This window comes from Phalaenopsis equestris, unplaced genomic scaffold, assembly GCF_001263595.1.
Source record: "Phalaenopsis equestris unplaced genomic scaffold, ASM126359v1 Scaffold000174, whole genome shotgun sequence".
In the NCBI taxonomy this organism is placed as follows: Eukaryota; Viridiplantae; Streptophyta; class Magnoliopsida; order Asparagales; family Orchidaceae; genus Phalaenopsis; species Phalaenopsis equestris.
Window position 1 is genome coordinate 2,279,773 of NW_018164616.1, and position 14,925 is coordinate 2,294,697.

Sequence of the window (14,925 nt, forward strand, 5' to 3'; positions counted from 1 at the left end):
AAAGGGGCATGCATATAAATACATACATGGGCGGACCCATGATATGCTTAGGGTGGACAAATTCCCAGCCCGAGAAGAAAGAAAATTCATTAAAAAATAGTAAATAACTAGTTTTTATGACATTTTTTATTAAGAAAATCAGTGATAACTAATTTTAAAGACGATTTTCATTTATATAAAGTTAATAAGTCTAATTAAGTATAATGATTAAATAGTAATATTGCTTATGTTAAGTAAATTTAATTGTTTTCTTTTAAAACCAAAAGTTAACAACTTCTTTAAGCTTGTTTTATCTGTATATAAAGACGTGATGAGTTGAAAGTGAGAGTTTCATAATGTTGTTGATCGATTATAAATCTTTCATTAATAACTTTATAATTATGGCCTTGCATTTTCGGCAACCTCAATAACATTTCTTGCTGGATCATTTCATTCAATTATTCTTGTTTATTGTTTGATTAATTTGTTGATCTCTACGTATCTTACGACAAATTGTTTGATGAGAGTCCAGTATGGACTGCCAAAGTCCAAATGCCACTGTAAGCAACGAGACATTTGAGCTTTATCTTCTTGGCTTCTTTGCCACATAAGTTATATTGGTGATTTGTAATTACATTTGTAGACTACAAATATCAGAATTGGGAGTTGTGAGAGATGTAAGCCACATAAAACGTAGTTGGTTACATTGGACATGGTGGAGAGCTGCAATAATGATTGTAAGTTATAAAGGCCGAGCTTAGAAGTTGCGTGAGTTGTGAGTCATGTAGGCCGTAGTGGTAGGTTGTAATAACGTCCATAGGGCACAAAGCCAGAGTTTGTAGCTTCATATTCGTGAGCCACGTAAATCATAAATGATCACGTAGGTTACAATGGTGAGTTTTAATAAAGTTCGTAGGCCACAATGACCAGAATTGGGAGCTGCATAAGATGTGACCCAAATAGGTCGTAGTTGAGAGGTGTGAGGAGAAGACTTTAGGGGTTCTAAGAAGATCACCGTATTCTGAGTACAACAGTTGTAAGCAAATAGTGCCTAGAGTTACAACGTCATTAGTTGGGGAGTGTCGTTCACCATTTTTTGGGTTTGTCGTTACACAATCTTTGGGGAGGTCGTTACACCATCTTCAAGGTGCATATTTACACCGTATTCAGGGTGTGTTGTTCCACCTTCTTCGGGGTAAGTCATTACATCATCTTTGTGGTGTGTAGTTACACCGTCTTTAGTGTGCATTATTATACTGTATTTAGAACGTGTCATTATACAATCTTCGGGTTACACAATCTTTGGGGTGTATCATTACACCGTCTTTAGAGTGCATTATTGCATTGTAAGAGTCATCAACGTTAGTGAGTAGAGAGCGGTTGGCATTGCTCAACAACAAGCGATGGTCAACAATGAAAGAGCAGGAAATGTTCGCCAGTTCTTTGGCCCAGAACAATACTAGAATTCAACACTTTCTTCTCTTCGTCCAGCTCTAGGACTCGATCATGAAGAGAGCAGAGCGCTGTTTATAGAGCCCGAGAGTGTCCTCCCCTACAAATAAGAAAGAAATTAAATCACTCCATCGGACAGGCCATAGAGATTCCCTCGATCGAATGAAATTTTGTGAACATTAAAGTGTCTTAACGATAGCGGGATTGAGTGATCTTGGGTTTGTTGGATTTGTCTCATCGGGATGCTCAATTCAACTAGAAACTTGTCACATTTGGAATTTATTTGAACTTCTAATTAACCACCCAAAAGTTCTAGAGGTGGTTTAACAACTTGATTTGAGGGGCATGATCAATTTTATTGTCATCGGGTTCATCTCATGGAGCTGATCAATAGAACTATAAGTTTATTAAAATCAAGAGTTCTATTTGATTTTTAATTTGAGATTGACGGTTCCTTGTCCACATATTTTGATCCATAATTACTATTATTTTAACTTTACTAAAATGAAATACACATTTTGATACACAAGTCAGGTGACTGTAGGTAAAAGTTGGCTTTTTAGATGTTGGATATGTATACACAAAAGAATTGAATAGTAATGTACTATATATGTAAACTTTCCAACATAAAAAAGTGAAGTTTAGGTGTTAGATATGTAAATACATAAAAATTAGGTGGTATTATATCACAGGAATATATGTAAGTTCCTTTCTATATAGGTACATAAACACACATTTATTCATTAAAATATTTATAAATTTAATTTATTTCAGTACGTAGAATTTGCCAAATTGGCGCCCTGGTCTACAAGGACTTGTGGAACAGCCCCCCTTTTTTGTTTCACCAACCCAGTTAGGTTTGCATTAAATAAGCGTAATAAATTCTTTGAATATATAGTTCTATATTATAGTTGTCTCATGTATCACGTTCATCAAGCGGATTTGAATAACATTTAAAAGTTATAAACTAACATTATTAAATTTTAATATCTGATTGTTTTAATAATTTATCCTAATACTGATTATTGATAAATAATGTATATTATTTGGTAGGAATCGTATAGGGTATGACATCAATTTCAAGACCAAGACGATATTTTGAACAAAAAATATTTAAATTTTGATTAAAATTTATTTTGAGCTTTGGTTCCAGCAAACTTGAAGTTAAATTGATAGGCTCAACTGTTATGAAAAAAACAAAAGGTGAAAGCGAGAAAATATGAAAGGAGAAATCACACGGGATACACAAATTTACGTGGTTCGGCAAATTGTATGTGTCCATGGAGTTGCAGAGGATTTTATTGATTTAAAAATTACACAATTTCTCGACAGGGTTACAAGAATTCGACTCCACTTTCTTCGTTATGTTCCGCCTTTGTTTTGTTGCCCACAACAACTTCGGTTGCTCCCCGTGAGACCTTTTGTTGCCGCCCGCAAGTGGTTTAGCCGCAAGTCGATCATTAAGCCGCCGCGACTTCTCCTGCTTCTTTTGTTGTTCGTCGCCTGTAATACGTTCTCCCTCTCGTAGCCTTTCACACTCACTTTTTCGGGCAGAAGATGTGATCCTTTATTAGCCGCGAGATCAACAGAGGGCGGGATCCAAATTAGGAGAGGCGCGTACAAGACCTGAGGAATGAAAGAAGAGAATAAAAGGAATTAAAACAGAGAAATTTGAATAGCTTTCATAAATGCAAAAACCGCCAAAAGGAGAGGTGAATCGGGCTCTACAATACTCGATAAATCTCCCACTTAAAAACTGGTAAACTGGCCCCATCGTACATTGGCTGCATCGACATTTTCCTCAAACGTGATATCCTTCACACATGCAACTCAATCCCCCTGCCTTCAAGCTAGAAGACCAACTGAAGTTGCGTGAAACTTCAGTTTCTCAAGTGTAACACCCTTAGTCAACATATCAACAGGGTTATTGTTTCCACAAATTTTCTCAAATAACAATTGTCTGTCCTCTAACAATGATCGTATGAAGTGGTACATGATCTGAATGTGCTTAGTTATGGATTGAAATGCTAGATTCTTGGCAAGGAATATGACACTTTGACTATCACTATAGAGAGTGCCCTTTGGATTCTTCTTACCCAATTCTTCCAAGAAGCCTTGCAGTCATATCATTTCTTTTACAGCCTCTGACACTGTTATATACTTAGCTTCTGTAGTAGACAAAAAAACTTTTTTTTTAGGTTAAAGCCCCATGATTTTGTGGTGCCACCAAGAGTATAAACATGCTCCGCAGTACTCTTTCTGTTGTCAATGTCTCCAGCTAAATCAACATTAACATAGTCATGTACCTTTAAACTCTTCCTTGAGAAATACAAGAAGGTTTCTGAGGAGTCCTTTAGGTACCTCAAAATCTTCTTCACTGTTTCCCAATGTTCCTTCTCTGGGTTACTCATGTATCTGCTCACAACTCCCACTGCATAGGCAATATCTGATCTTGTGCAAACCATAACATACATAAGTGAACCAATAGATAAGGCGTAAGGAACCTTACTCATGTGGTTTTGTTCCTTCTCTGACTTGGGTGACTGATTCTTGCTGAGTCTGAAGTGACTGTCCAAAGGTGTGCCAATTGGTTTTGCCTTGTCCATGTTAAACCTGTTAAATACCTTTTTCATATACTCTGCTTGTGAGAGTCTCAACGCGCCTTAGACTCTATCTTTGACACTCCTCATGCTAAGGATTTGTTTTGCAGCTCCCAAATCTTTTATTGCAAAGTGTTTTGACATCTGCTTCTTCTGAATATCAATCTCATCAATACTGACCTTTGCATTAAGCATTTCATACAAGTACAACAGTAGAGTAATATAAGAATTGTCAAAATTCCTTACATTACAACAATAATCTGCCTGACATCTAGTGTACCCTACATTTTGCATGAATTATTAATTTTTTTTTGTACCACTGTTTAAAAGCTTGTTTCAGGCCATACAAGCTCTCCTTCAGTCTGCAAACTGAATCTTCTTTTCTTTGTACTATAAATCCCTTTAGGTTGGTGCATAAAGATGTTTTCTTCAAAGTTTTTATGAAGAAATGTTGTATTTACATCTAACTGCTCAACAAATAGATCTTCGGTAGTGAACATAGACAGTATCATCCTGATGGTTGTGATCTTCACCACAAGATAAAAGATCTCAGAGTAATCAGTGCATTGTTTCTGCTGAAAGCATTTTACAACAAGTCTAGTATTATACCACTTACTGTTATCATGCTCAGTTTTCACCCTATACACCCACTTGTTGTGTATTATCTTATTCCTTGGTGGAAGTTCTGTCAGCTCCCATGTCTGATTTTCTAGCAAAAAATCCATCTCTTTTTTCATGGCCAGCTCTCACTTGCAAGAATTTTTATCTTACAGGGTTCCTTACATAGGTTCGGTTGTGTTCGACTCGTTAACACCTAATTCATATGGCAAATTCCATGACATTTTTCTATTTTGGCTCATTAATTTTTTTTAATTTGTAATACGACATGAAGCATCTTATTTATTAGTGTTAAATATGATATAATGAAATCAATTTAATCAGCTTAAATCACAAATAAAATTGATTTATTTGAATAAACAGTTCTATATTTTAATGTGGGGACACTTTTAACATCGTGTTTTTGGGGGTTTAGGTGATCATTACAATATTTTATTGTTTTCAACCTTGTGATTATTGGCAAACAAAGATGCTTAGCATCAATTAACCTTTTAGTTAACAGTAGAAATTTGTCTTTTTTAAGGCAACCAAAGATTATGATGCATTATATGGTAAAAATATATATATATATATATATATATATATATGGAAAGAAAAAAACTTTATAAATTGCTTTTTTTTTTAATTTTATTTAAGATGACTCTTAACGAAAGTTCTAGGGGAGGCAAAGTTGGAGCGCTTATGAATAAATTTAAATTAAAATTTGAAAAATAATGCTTAGCCTTAAAACATAATTTAAGTCATTCCGTACTAAGAATATTGAACATAAAGTATGAAAAATAATATTATAAATTTTATTTATTATTCAAACATAAATTATTATTTATATAGGGCAATTACCTACGGAGCACCACAAATATTACTATTTACAAATCAAGCACCCTCTCATCCATTTTATCTATTTTTCAAATGATCTTTCAAAATTCATGATAAAATCCCAACCCATATTTTTCATTTTTATCAAATTCTCAAGCATTAATGGCTTGATCGTGGCACGCAAAAATGCATTAGCCCGGTAGTTCAAAAAATCACGTTGATGCACAAATAGTAAATATCAATGTTTTGGGTGCCTTATATGCAATTATTCAAAAAAATAAAAATAAAAAAACTTCTAAAAACTGCTCAGCCTTATTTTGGAAATCTTCTGAGAGATAAAAGTGTTGAGCTAAAAGAAAAATACTGAGAAACGGCTTCTAAGGTAACATGCACAACATGAGAAGAGCGCAAAGCTAATGAAGATAGAACAAGTTAATGTGAAATCATATATTATCATGCAGTTTAAAATAATAGAATTTCTTAACAAACTTCGCTGTGATTCCCTCAAAAGAGTGATTTCATTGTGCAGCAATTACCACCCACGTGTCACCTCCCAAAATAGCTTTTGTGGGTGGTGGGCATCCCAGGACTTAAATATTGTTTTTCGGTCCTACACCTAGCTGATGTGGAACTATTTGTCCGTGATATTCTCCTCCACCCAATCACGTGACGCCCTCGTCACGGATCGGCTCCACCAAGGATCCCACTAGACCATGGAGAGTCCACACACCTGACAGACAGTAATCTGCTCTGATACCACTTGTCACCTCCCAAAAGAGCCTTTGTGAGTGATGGGCAGCCCGGGACTTAAATACTATTTTTCGGTCCTACACCTAGCTGATGTGGGACTATTTGTCCGTGACACATGGCTTCAAACCTCAACCACCGAAATTACAGAAAATTTACAATTGGAAGTAAATAATTTTTTAGAAGTTTTGCAGAGCTTAAACCAACTGAATATTTTTAAAAGTTTTAGAAATTCTGTTCAAGTATTTGACATGTTCTGAATAACTAGGATAGATATGATGATGCTGATAAGTGTTTCAGACCTGGGATTATGCATCTCACCATCCTGAGTTGGTTGGAAATAAAATTTGAAGCTCAGAGATTTTGATCAGACTCTGCAGGTAGCCGTTGGAGGAGAAATTCAAGTAGCCTGGACAGGAGTGTCAGGATGGGCTCCCCATTCAGTCCAAGATCCATCATACACAGCCACATCTGTCTTCCCTAACCGATGGAGACCCTGTCGCAGAAATTAATGAGAAAGTTCATAAAAAAAAAAATTGAGTTTTTGTTTCACCAAGAAGCAGAATTATAAGGTTTCTTTGAAGACAGTGGAGCCACAAAGTCTTACAAGGGACAGTATGCATGCAGTGACACCAGTACCACATGAGGTAACAACAGGACGATCCAATGAAATTCCTGCAACATATATAGATAAGTTTGACTGCAAGTATGAAAATAAAAGAAATTTATCACAACTTCGTTACCATTTTTGCCTACAATAATTGACTTGTGACTAAATAAGATTTTTGACAAGAAAGGTGCTAAATCTAGCAAAGAAATTGATTAAAAAAGAATGAAATTATACTAAAACAAATGCTTTCAAGAAACCCAACCTTCCTGCTCAAATCTTTTAGTAAGCTCCTCTTTGGGCAAAAGCTTTTGTGATCCATCTAACAGCTGCGCAAGAAAGTTGAGGGATAATACGAAACGGTCAGACCATCTGTAAGAGACTATTTTTTAAGGCGGTGAAATGAATTCTCTCTGTGAAAAAGAATAATTGCATCAAGGTTTTGCCAATGACTGAGAAGAAAACTAATAATCTCACTGATTTAATAACACCCTGCATTATTTTGAATAAAGATATGAGCTCGAGGTGCTCGAATGTGTAGCACATTGGTTGAAAACAAAGCAAATAATCCCAAGGTGTCAGGATCATGAGCTACGATTTCTTTCTGTTAAGCAGCTTCTTCCATGCTACTGTGTTTTGAGATATCTATAAATAGGTTTGCTGAGGCTTAAGAGAACAGTTATATGAATCTCTCTCTCTCTCTCTCTATTTATTGTTATCGGTTGAAAGCATTATTTTACCAACTTTGTTGCAAGTTCACTTTCTTGTGTGAATTCCAAACATTTATGTGGATTTTCTCTTAATATTAATTTCTAGCAGAACAAAAAATCCTTTTGAGCTGAATCGGATATTACACTTCTACGTTCCCGCATAAGATGCAAAAATAATTGTTTTAAGATTCAATAGCTTATTTTCTAGAGAAAATTGCGTGCTTGTTACATTGGTAGGCAGACTATACAAGATGACGCCGCGAAAAATGAAAATGAAGACAAAGCAGACTTTGCCGGTCGTGGATGTCACAGACCACGATATGCAGAGATGCAGATGACTCTAATGATGCCGACAGGCGAACTAGACGTGACCAGCTGAACCTGCTCTGATACCATGAAGAATGGTGGAGAAATTATATTCTCTTATTCCGTAGTATTTAAATTACAACATTTTCCCTGAACGAATAGGGCAAACATAATTTTAATATTACAACTTACAAAATACAAAATAAACAATGAAGTAAAGACATAAAACATAATAATAAAGTAATATAAAAGAGAATAAGGCTGATATAAGCAACTAACTCTAATAGCTTCCACCAATTGAACATGTGGGGCCCACATGGTCGGCGGTCTGAGCCACCTAACAGGGATAGATATTCATAGGGATACCAACCCATAATCTGGCCAAAAATTTCCAAATGTCTCGCCAACACCCCTTGTCTCTCATCTTAAGTAGGGTCCACTAGTCTCCCTCATTGCTATTTACAACACTAAATTCCATGCCCTTCCCACTCACTCTTTGTTCCACTCCTACTCCACACTCTCATGTGATCTCTCACACTAAACCTCACTCATCTGCCTCCCCCAATTTAATACTTGTAATTTTCCTCTCTCACTCACACCCAAAAACTCCCACTAATATGATTCCTCTACTCCTTGATCACCCTCTCTCGAGTCTACTGCATGATATCTCATTGCCTCTCAACTTCACAATTTGTACATTAACTCGCCGACAACCCTCATGTGAATCCAAATACAACCATCTCGATGTATCCTATTCCTTCTACCGCCGTTTCCTCTTTGCTCTCTCTTTGCCCCATAAACAATCCTAGCAATAACCTCTTTCTTTAAAATAAAAAAACATGCATCGGTGAGTGAAACTGCAAAAGAGCTTAATTAAAGCATGCATAAAAGAAGAGGGATAAGATCGATGATCAAAAGTATAACATCGCAAAACACCTCTCCCTCCATCTCAACAACATAAACATCATTCCTCGCCACATTAAAACTATTATCAAGATGAGCATCATAGCCTATCATAAATTTCATCCCCATATGGCAACTGAAGGATTAGCACCATAACCTTTCCATGGCATATGCCTTGCTCCACTATAGCATCACCAAAGAACACCTCGCAAGTCGCAACCTTCTAGACATAAGAAACCAACGAGAAATGATGGGAAGATTTCTATTTGTAAATTTGATTGATGTCCATCTCTTGAACCTCCACAACATAAATTGTGCTTCAACCCAGCTATAGAAGCTACTAAGAGGAGACTCAAAGTTTTTCTTATGGCGTGAATCGTGTAGTGCACCACTATTACATCAATAGGAGCACATATTATAGTCTCTTTGCCAATCAACACAATGGATAAATGTCCATTTGCAGCCTCGTATCTTTGAATAATTCTAGCTCTCTATAGTAAGTTCATAAACTTTTCCATTAAACAATGCAGCCTCCTGCTCACACAACATTTGAACTTGTTAAAGGGAAAAATAGATGCAACGAAACATATTAAAACAAAAAGACTATGAAATCTCCTATCACAAATATTTTCATTTAAGACAATAGGGTCGTTCCAACAATCCAGTAAACATTTGACCGGGCACAAAAAGGGGACAAAATTTTATACAAGCATTTCATATATGCTAGCGTGAAATAAAAACAATCTGTCATGCTCTAGTACGCCTGCACAAGAAATTTGCAGCCTATGACAACACATATAATAATGATATTTCTTCATCAATATGGGACTTGTTCAAGCTACGTGCTAGAACTTCATAGGAAAAAAACTTACTTTTAATTTGGTTTCTAAAAAACGTGATATGACATTGAACCTTTTCAAAATAAGTAGAAGGGCACACAGCCTTTATAGCCATGCCAGTGGTGGATCGATACTCAAGTAGGTGAATTGAAAAGTATGACAATGTATTCCAGCCAATTAATGATCATAAAAATATAACCCAAGTGAATCAATAGTGCTATGGGTAACCAAGACAGAAACAATGTCATCTCAAAAATCACAATTTAACATAATTCCTTTGGCCCTTAATACAAATGCATGCGATGAAAATTCAATTGAATAAGTGAAGAGACTAGAAACCTGAATTCAATCTTGCTATTTTCGAGCTCCTGGGGAGTCATCACTTCAAAATACATATACCTAACTCGTCTCACATATGAAGATTCAAAAAATTTGGACTGTAAACTCCAATCCTCAAGGCAACTCTCAAACAGAGCAGTAAGCCACGAATCATAAATAGATTGGTGAGTTTCAAACTTTGAATTAATTAATTCCAATTACTCATTCAAGGTCACGAATCTAAATAGCAAACTCAAATCACCTCACCTATAGGGTAAAGCCATAAAACTATTGTTGGGCTTTCATCGTCCTAAGACCATAAGTCCCACTTATGGACCTTCCAATGAATGTAAGCTCCATCATGGAAAATTTAGATCAACAAAAGCCATCAAACCAATCAAATCAAACCTTATAGCTTCCAATCAATATAAACTCAACCTAACCCAACTTGGGGACAACTTTCATTCTAACAAACACACAAATCCAACCTCGTAAGTGTCACAACACACTCCTTCGAATTACACTAAAAATCTTGGATAATTGACAATCATGCCATGTCTCTCAGCCCTTGTTGATCAAGTCCAGTATCTTTAAATCGCAATTGAACATGCTGTATGCTTCTAAACCATTCAATTAACTAGATAAAAATCCCCCTCTACTGAATGAGTTGATGTTAACTCCAAATATTATGATTCAAAGTCCAAGTTTGGCATATTGAGATTGGTGGTATTCACAAAATGATTAAATCGTGAGATCTTAACTAGATAAACCTCCATTCCTCCAAAAATTCTATATTGAATTAAATTCAAGTCTAATACCAAGTATTTGCCAAAAAAGGTGAGCCTAAGAAACATTCTCAATTAGTAGTGTTCTTTCATGAGCATTTGAGGAAATTAATTATGGAACTTGCACCTTAGGGAAACATCACCACTAAACTATGGCATAACACCAACAAAAATATTGTTAATACAAACAAATTTGCTTTAAGAAAAACTACTCTCGACTTTTCTCTTTATTGAGTATGCTCAAGGAAAGGGTTGGCATTTCTTGAACGTACATTTCTAAGGCATAATAGAAGTAATCATAATAGAAAATTTACTATATAATCTAAGAAACAATCATTGGCAACAAACTCGACATAAATGCTAAACCTGCTTTAAGAGGAGTAGTCCAGCTTGTCAATAAACATAATAACTATATTAGAGAAGAGATTGGACTGGTTATTAGAAGATAATTAAAAATATACCATATTGATTTAGGTATGTACAATAAAGGATTAAGAAACCTATTAAATAGGTAAATAAAATTAATTTGAAAGAATAAAGCAGTGGATTTAAGATAAACAAGATAGAAGCCCTTTAAAATGATTCCTAGAGAACAACTCTAACACCTAAGGTAGTATTAAGAAAAATGAAATGAAAAATTATAGTTTGTTAATACAAGGTTAATGATGGCTATAATGATGGTGATGAAATAATTAATATATACAAACTAACCTACACAAAAAAATAAATCTTAAGATATAGTCCATTAATACTTAAAACATTAAAAAGAGATAATTCATCCATACACTCATAAAAGCAAGACAAATCGTTCATATGCTCAAGCTATCATAAATAGCATTGAGAATATGATAATAAATGACGCGGGTCTAGGGACCTAAGGCCTGAACCTGCTGGGGCCAAACCCTACTTTGGGGTTAGGGTTGCGCCCAAAGGGAGGATTTTCCACATCCTACTTATCTTCTATAATAAATATGTTACTTATATTTTAGGGTTCAGTTTTGTGTCTAAGATTTCCGTCATCCGCTTCAATTTCCATTGTTAAGGGTCGTATCCGATGCCAAGTGATGCTCCAACTTTATCCTGTGGTGATTACCTCCATACTTCCCTTCTGTTTGTTTACTACCACCCTTCCCAGCGCCCCTACCTGTTGTTGCTCTCTTATTTCTTTCCGTAACCCTTCTACCAACCTTCTTCTCTGTCATAACCCCTCTACCAGACTTACTCCCTGCTGTAACCCTCCTACCAGAGTTCCTCCCTATCGTAAGCCTTCTACCAGCCTTCCTCCCTGCCACAAACCCTACCACCCGAGCTCCTCCCTGTCGTAACCCCTCTATCAGCCTTCCTCCCTGCCGAAACTCACCCCATACCTGCCATCATTCGTCCCTGCAGCAACCCCCAAACCGCTAGTCCTCCCTGTCGTAACCCCTCTATCAGCCTTCCTCCCCGAAACTCACCCCATACCTGCCATCATTTGTCCCTGCAGCAACCCCCAAACCGCTAGTCTTGCTCCTTCCCTATGGTTACCCAACCGACAACCTTCCACCATCCACCTGCTCCACCCCCTCAACTGATTACCAGTTTGTTATCCTCACACCCTACAACCTCCATAATGTTTGCTTCCCCACAAATCGCAGCACCACCTCTCAGACCTGCGCTCTAGTTTTGTGTGTTGTTGTTTTCCTGTTTTCAGACATGTTGGTTGTAATCGCTTTTGAATTTCAACAATAATATTTGTATTTTCGTTGTTATTTGGGTTAGTTCTAGTATCACTAAACAAATAGTTTGAAACATAAAAACATTTTTCATCATAAAAATGTGAGGAAAATTATAAACAAACTAAGAAAAGGAAAAAATAGGCTAGAATAAAAATAAAATAAAATTTAAAGAAGACTATTGACTTGGTGGGAGATAGTAGTGATGTACCTAATACGTGGACACTAATAAATCAACAAACAGTTATATTGTCACCCATTGGTTACCTGTTGAGGCAGTGGAACCCAAGCTCCATCCCTCTCATCATTTTTTATCATCCAATTGATCATTTTCACTACAAATTTGTACTTTTGTTGAACTGTTCACACATTCATACCCCAAATTTTTTAAGAAGCTAGTTTTCTTTCTAATCCTTCTTTTTAAACATTTCATTACTTGTGACCGTTCACAATCACTCACATTTGCTAAGCTTATGTAAAACAAATCAGTAAAATAGACTAAATTGAAGGGTGAGATAAAATTAGAGAACTAAAACAATCAACATGTATGGATCACCTGTCCAAAAGGTATGCATTTACTTCCAGGTACATGGCCACTTCTAACTCCTTTGCGTGGTTCAGGTGCTGCCCCATCAAATCTGTGGAGGAAAAAACCTGGCCTCTCTATCAAATTGGCATCAATAATCAATTCAGACATAATGGAGAACATTCTATGCATTTAATTAGAGTTAAATACTTGATGTAAGAAGCTAGAGGCCAAGAAGCATTATTAGAAACACAAGCACAACAGAAACTCTTTATAGGTACACCCTAAACCCTAACCCTAAAATTCATTTGATAATGAATTAGATGTCAAAGGAATTACAATATAGCATGAATCAACATCAAATTTTGTTGAATCAAAATTTGCACTTACATTCAAGAAATTGAAATCTATGCTTAAACAAAAATAGATATTATACGAATCAAAATTAATCACGAGATCATGTGTGAACATGAAATTATGATGAAAATGAAACCTACACCTAAATGTAGCAGTGTAAATTAATTAAAATTAATGAATCAATAAGCAAATTGATAATTTTTAAATAATATTAATCTAATGATGAATGATCGGGTAGAAATCAATTTTTTTTACTTCATAGTTTCTTTTTTTAAATATTCATGAAAATATTTTTCTGAGGAGAATTAAATTAGTCTGCATTTTAAAAGACTTACTTAAAAAAAAACTAGCTGAAGAAAACTAAAAATTTGAAACTCCATAATCTAATCAAAACTAAAATTGCATAATTCCTCTTGATTGACATCTATCATTTAGCTTAATTTTCATTAAAGATGAAGTGCATCCATAAAGCATATCATATTTGGGGTTGGTTGTTTTTTATTTTTCTTCTTCCTCACTTTGGTTAGGAATTAGTTAAAGAGCCCTCAAAAGTATCCATTAGAAAGCACTTTCATTATTTAGTATTTCACTAGTTGCATCATATCATATCATGGATTAGTTATTTGCACGATTTGTGTAAATGTATTCATAAGAAACTTATTTATACATAAAGACAAATAAGAGTCTATTATGGATGTGAAACAAGAGGCGTGGAATTTAAACAAGAGAAATGTTAATAATTCATCAAAATTTCAAAAGATTTCCTACAAGAAAATTTATTAAATTAAGTACTATAAAGGCGAAGCCAAATAAATCATGCAATGCATTGTGCCAAGCGTTTACAAGTAGTGAAATAATAATAATAAAAGAACTTTAACATGAGCTAAATTTTTAATGTTTTTTATTTAAGGTCATATCATAAACCAATCAAAAATCATTTTTTTTCTTTTAATCTCTTGGAATTCACATCTAACACTTTCTAGATATATAGATCTCACACGTAAAATGATATTAGAAGATTAAATTGTATCCAATATTTATGGTAGATACCAAAAGAATCTATTGCATTAGCATCATAAATCTGCATATGATGATTCACAGATTACTCTACAAAAGGCGTGTTGACCTCATTTTTAGTGAGGTCTTAGTCTCCTACTCTTAGAACATAGGATCTAGTTTTAGGAGTTCTTATTGACCATCCTAGCGGACTAGTAATGGAGCCCAGCTCCCGTAGAACTTCGACCCACTTCTTGACTCATTTTTGCGAAGAACTTGCATGAGTGGTTCCAAGCACTCAACTTCTAGTTGCAAGGGCTAAGGACCAACATGTAGAGGACCCGAAAATGAGTTCCTATAGGATCAAACAGCCTTAGGTGAGCCCTTTGTCACTCGATTACTCGCGAACGCCGCAATTCACGCACTCACTGCACCACACACGACTTTGATTTGAATCGACTCGCCCGTCGGCGAACTCTTCCGGACGACCCTGAATGACGAAACGGATCGCGCCAAAGCGTCCGGAACGTCATCTTTAGCTAGAAAGGACACCCATATTGCTAGGGTTACATGCGCGCACATATGGCACGGATATTGATGGACGTTTTTTTTAATTAGCAGAGTACGGGGCCGGACTCAACCCCGGGTACAAAC

At 35.7% G+C, this 14,925-nt stretch overlaps 1 protein-coding gene across 2 annotated transcripts in view; it reads right to left on the minus strand.

The window, feature by feature from the left end:
• Positions 1–6,187: 6,187 nt before the first annotated feature.
• Positions 6,188–14,925, minus strand: part of LOC110022179 (thiosulfate/3-mercaptopyruvate sulfurtransferase 1, mitochondrial-like) — a 39,973-nt gene continuing 31,235 nt past the window's right edge. The window contains exons 9-12 of one of the 2 annotated variants that reach the window (XM_020720995.1): positions 12,949–13,030; positions 7,085–7,148; positions 6,820–6,887; positions 6,188–6,708 (exon numbers count right to left, since the gene is read on the minus strand). In XM_020720995.1, coding sequence (XP_020576654.1) covers positions 6,613–6,708; positions 6,820–6,887; positions 7,085–7,148; positions 12,949–13,030 — 310 coding nt within the window. In that variant the 3' untranslated portion in view covers positions 6,188–6,612. The remainder of the gene's footprint in view (positions 6,709–6,819; positions 6,888–7,084; positions 7,149–12,948; positions 13,031–14,925) is intronic. The other variant, XM_020720996.1, reaches the window with a different exon arrangement.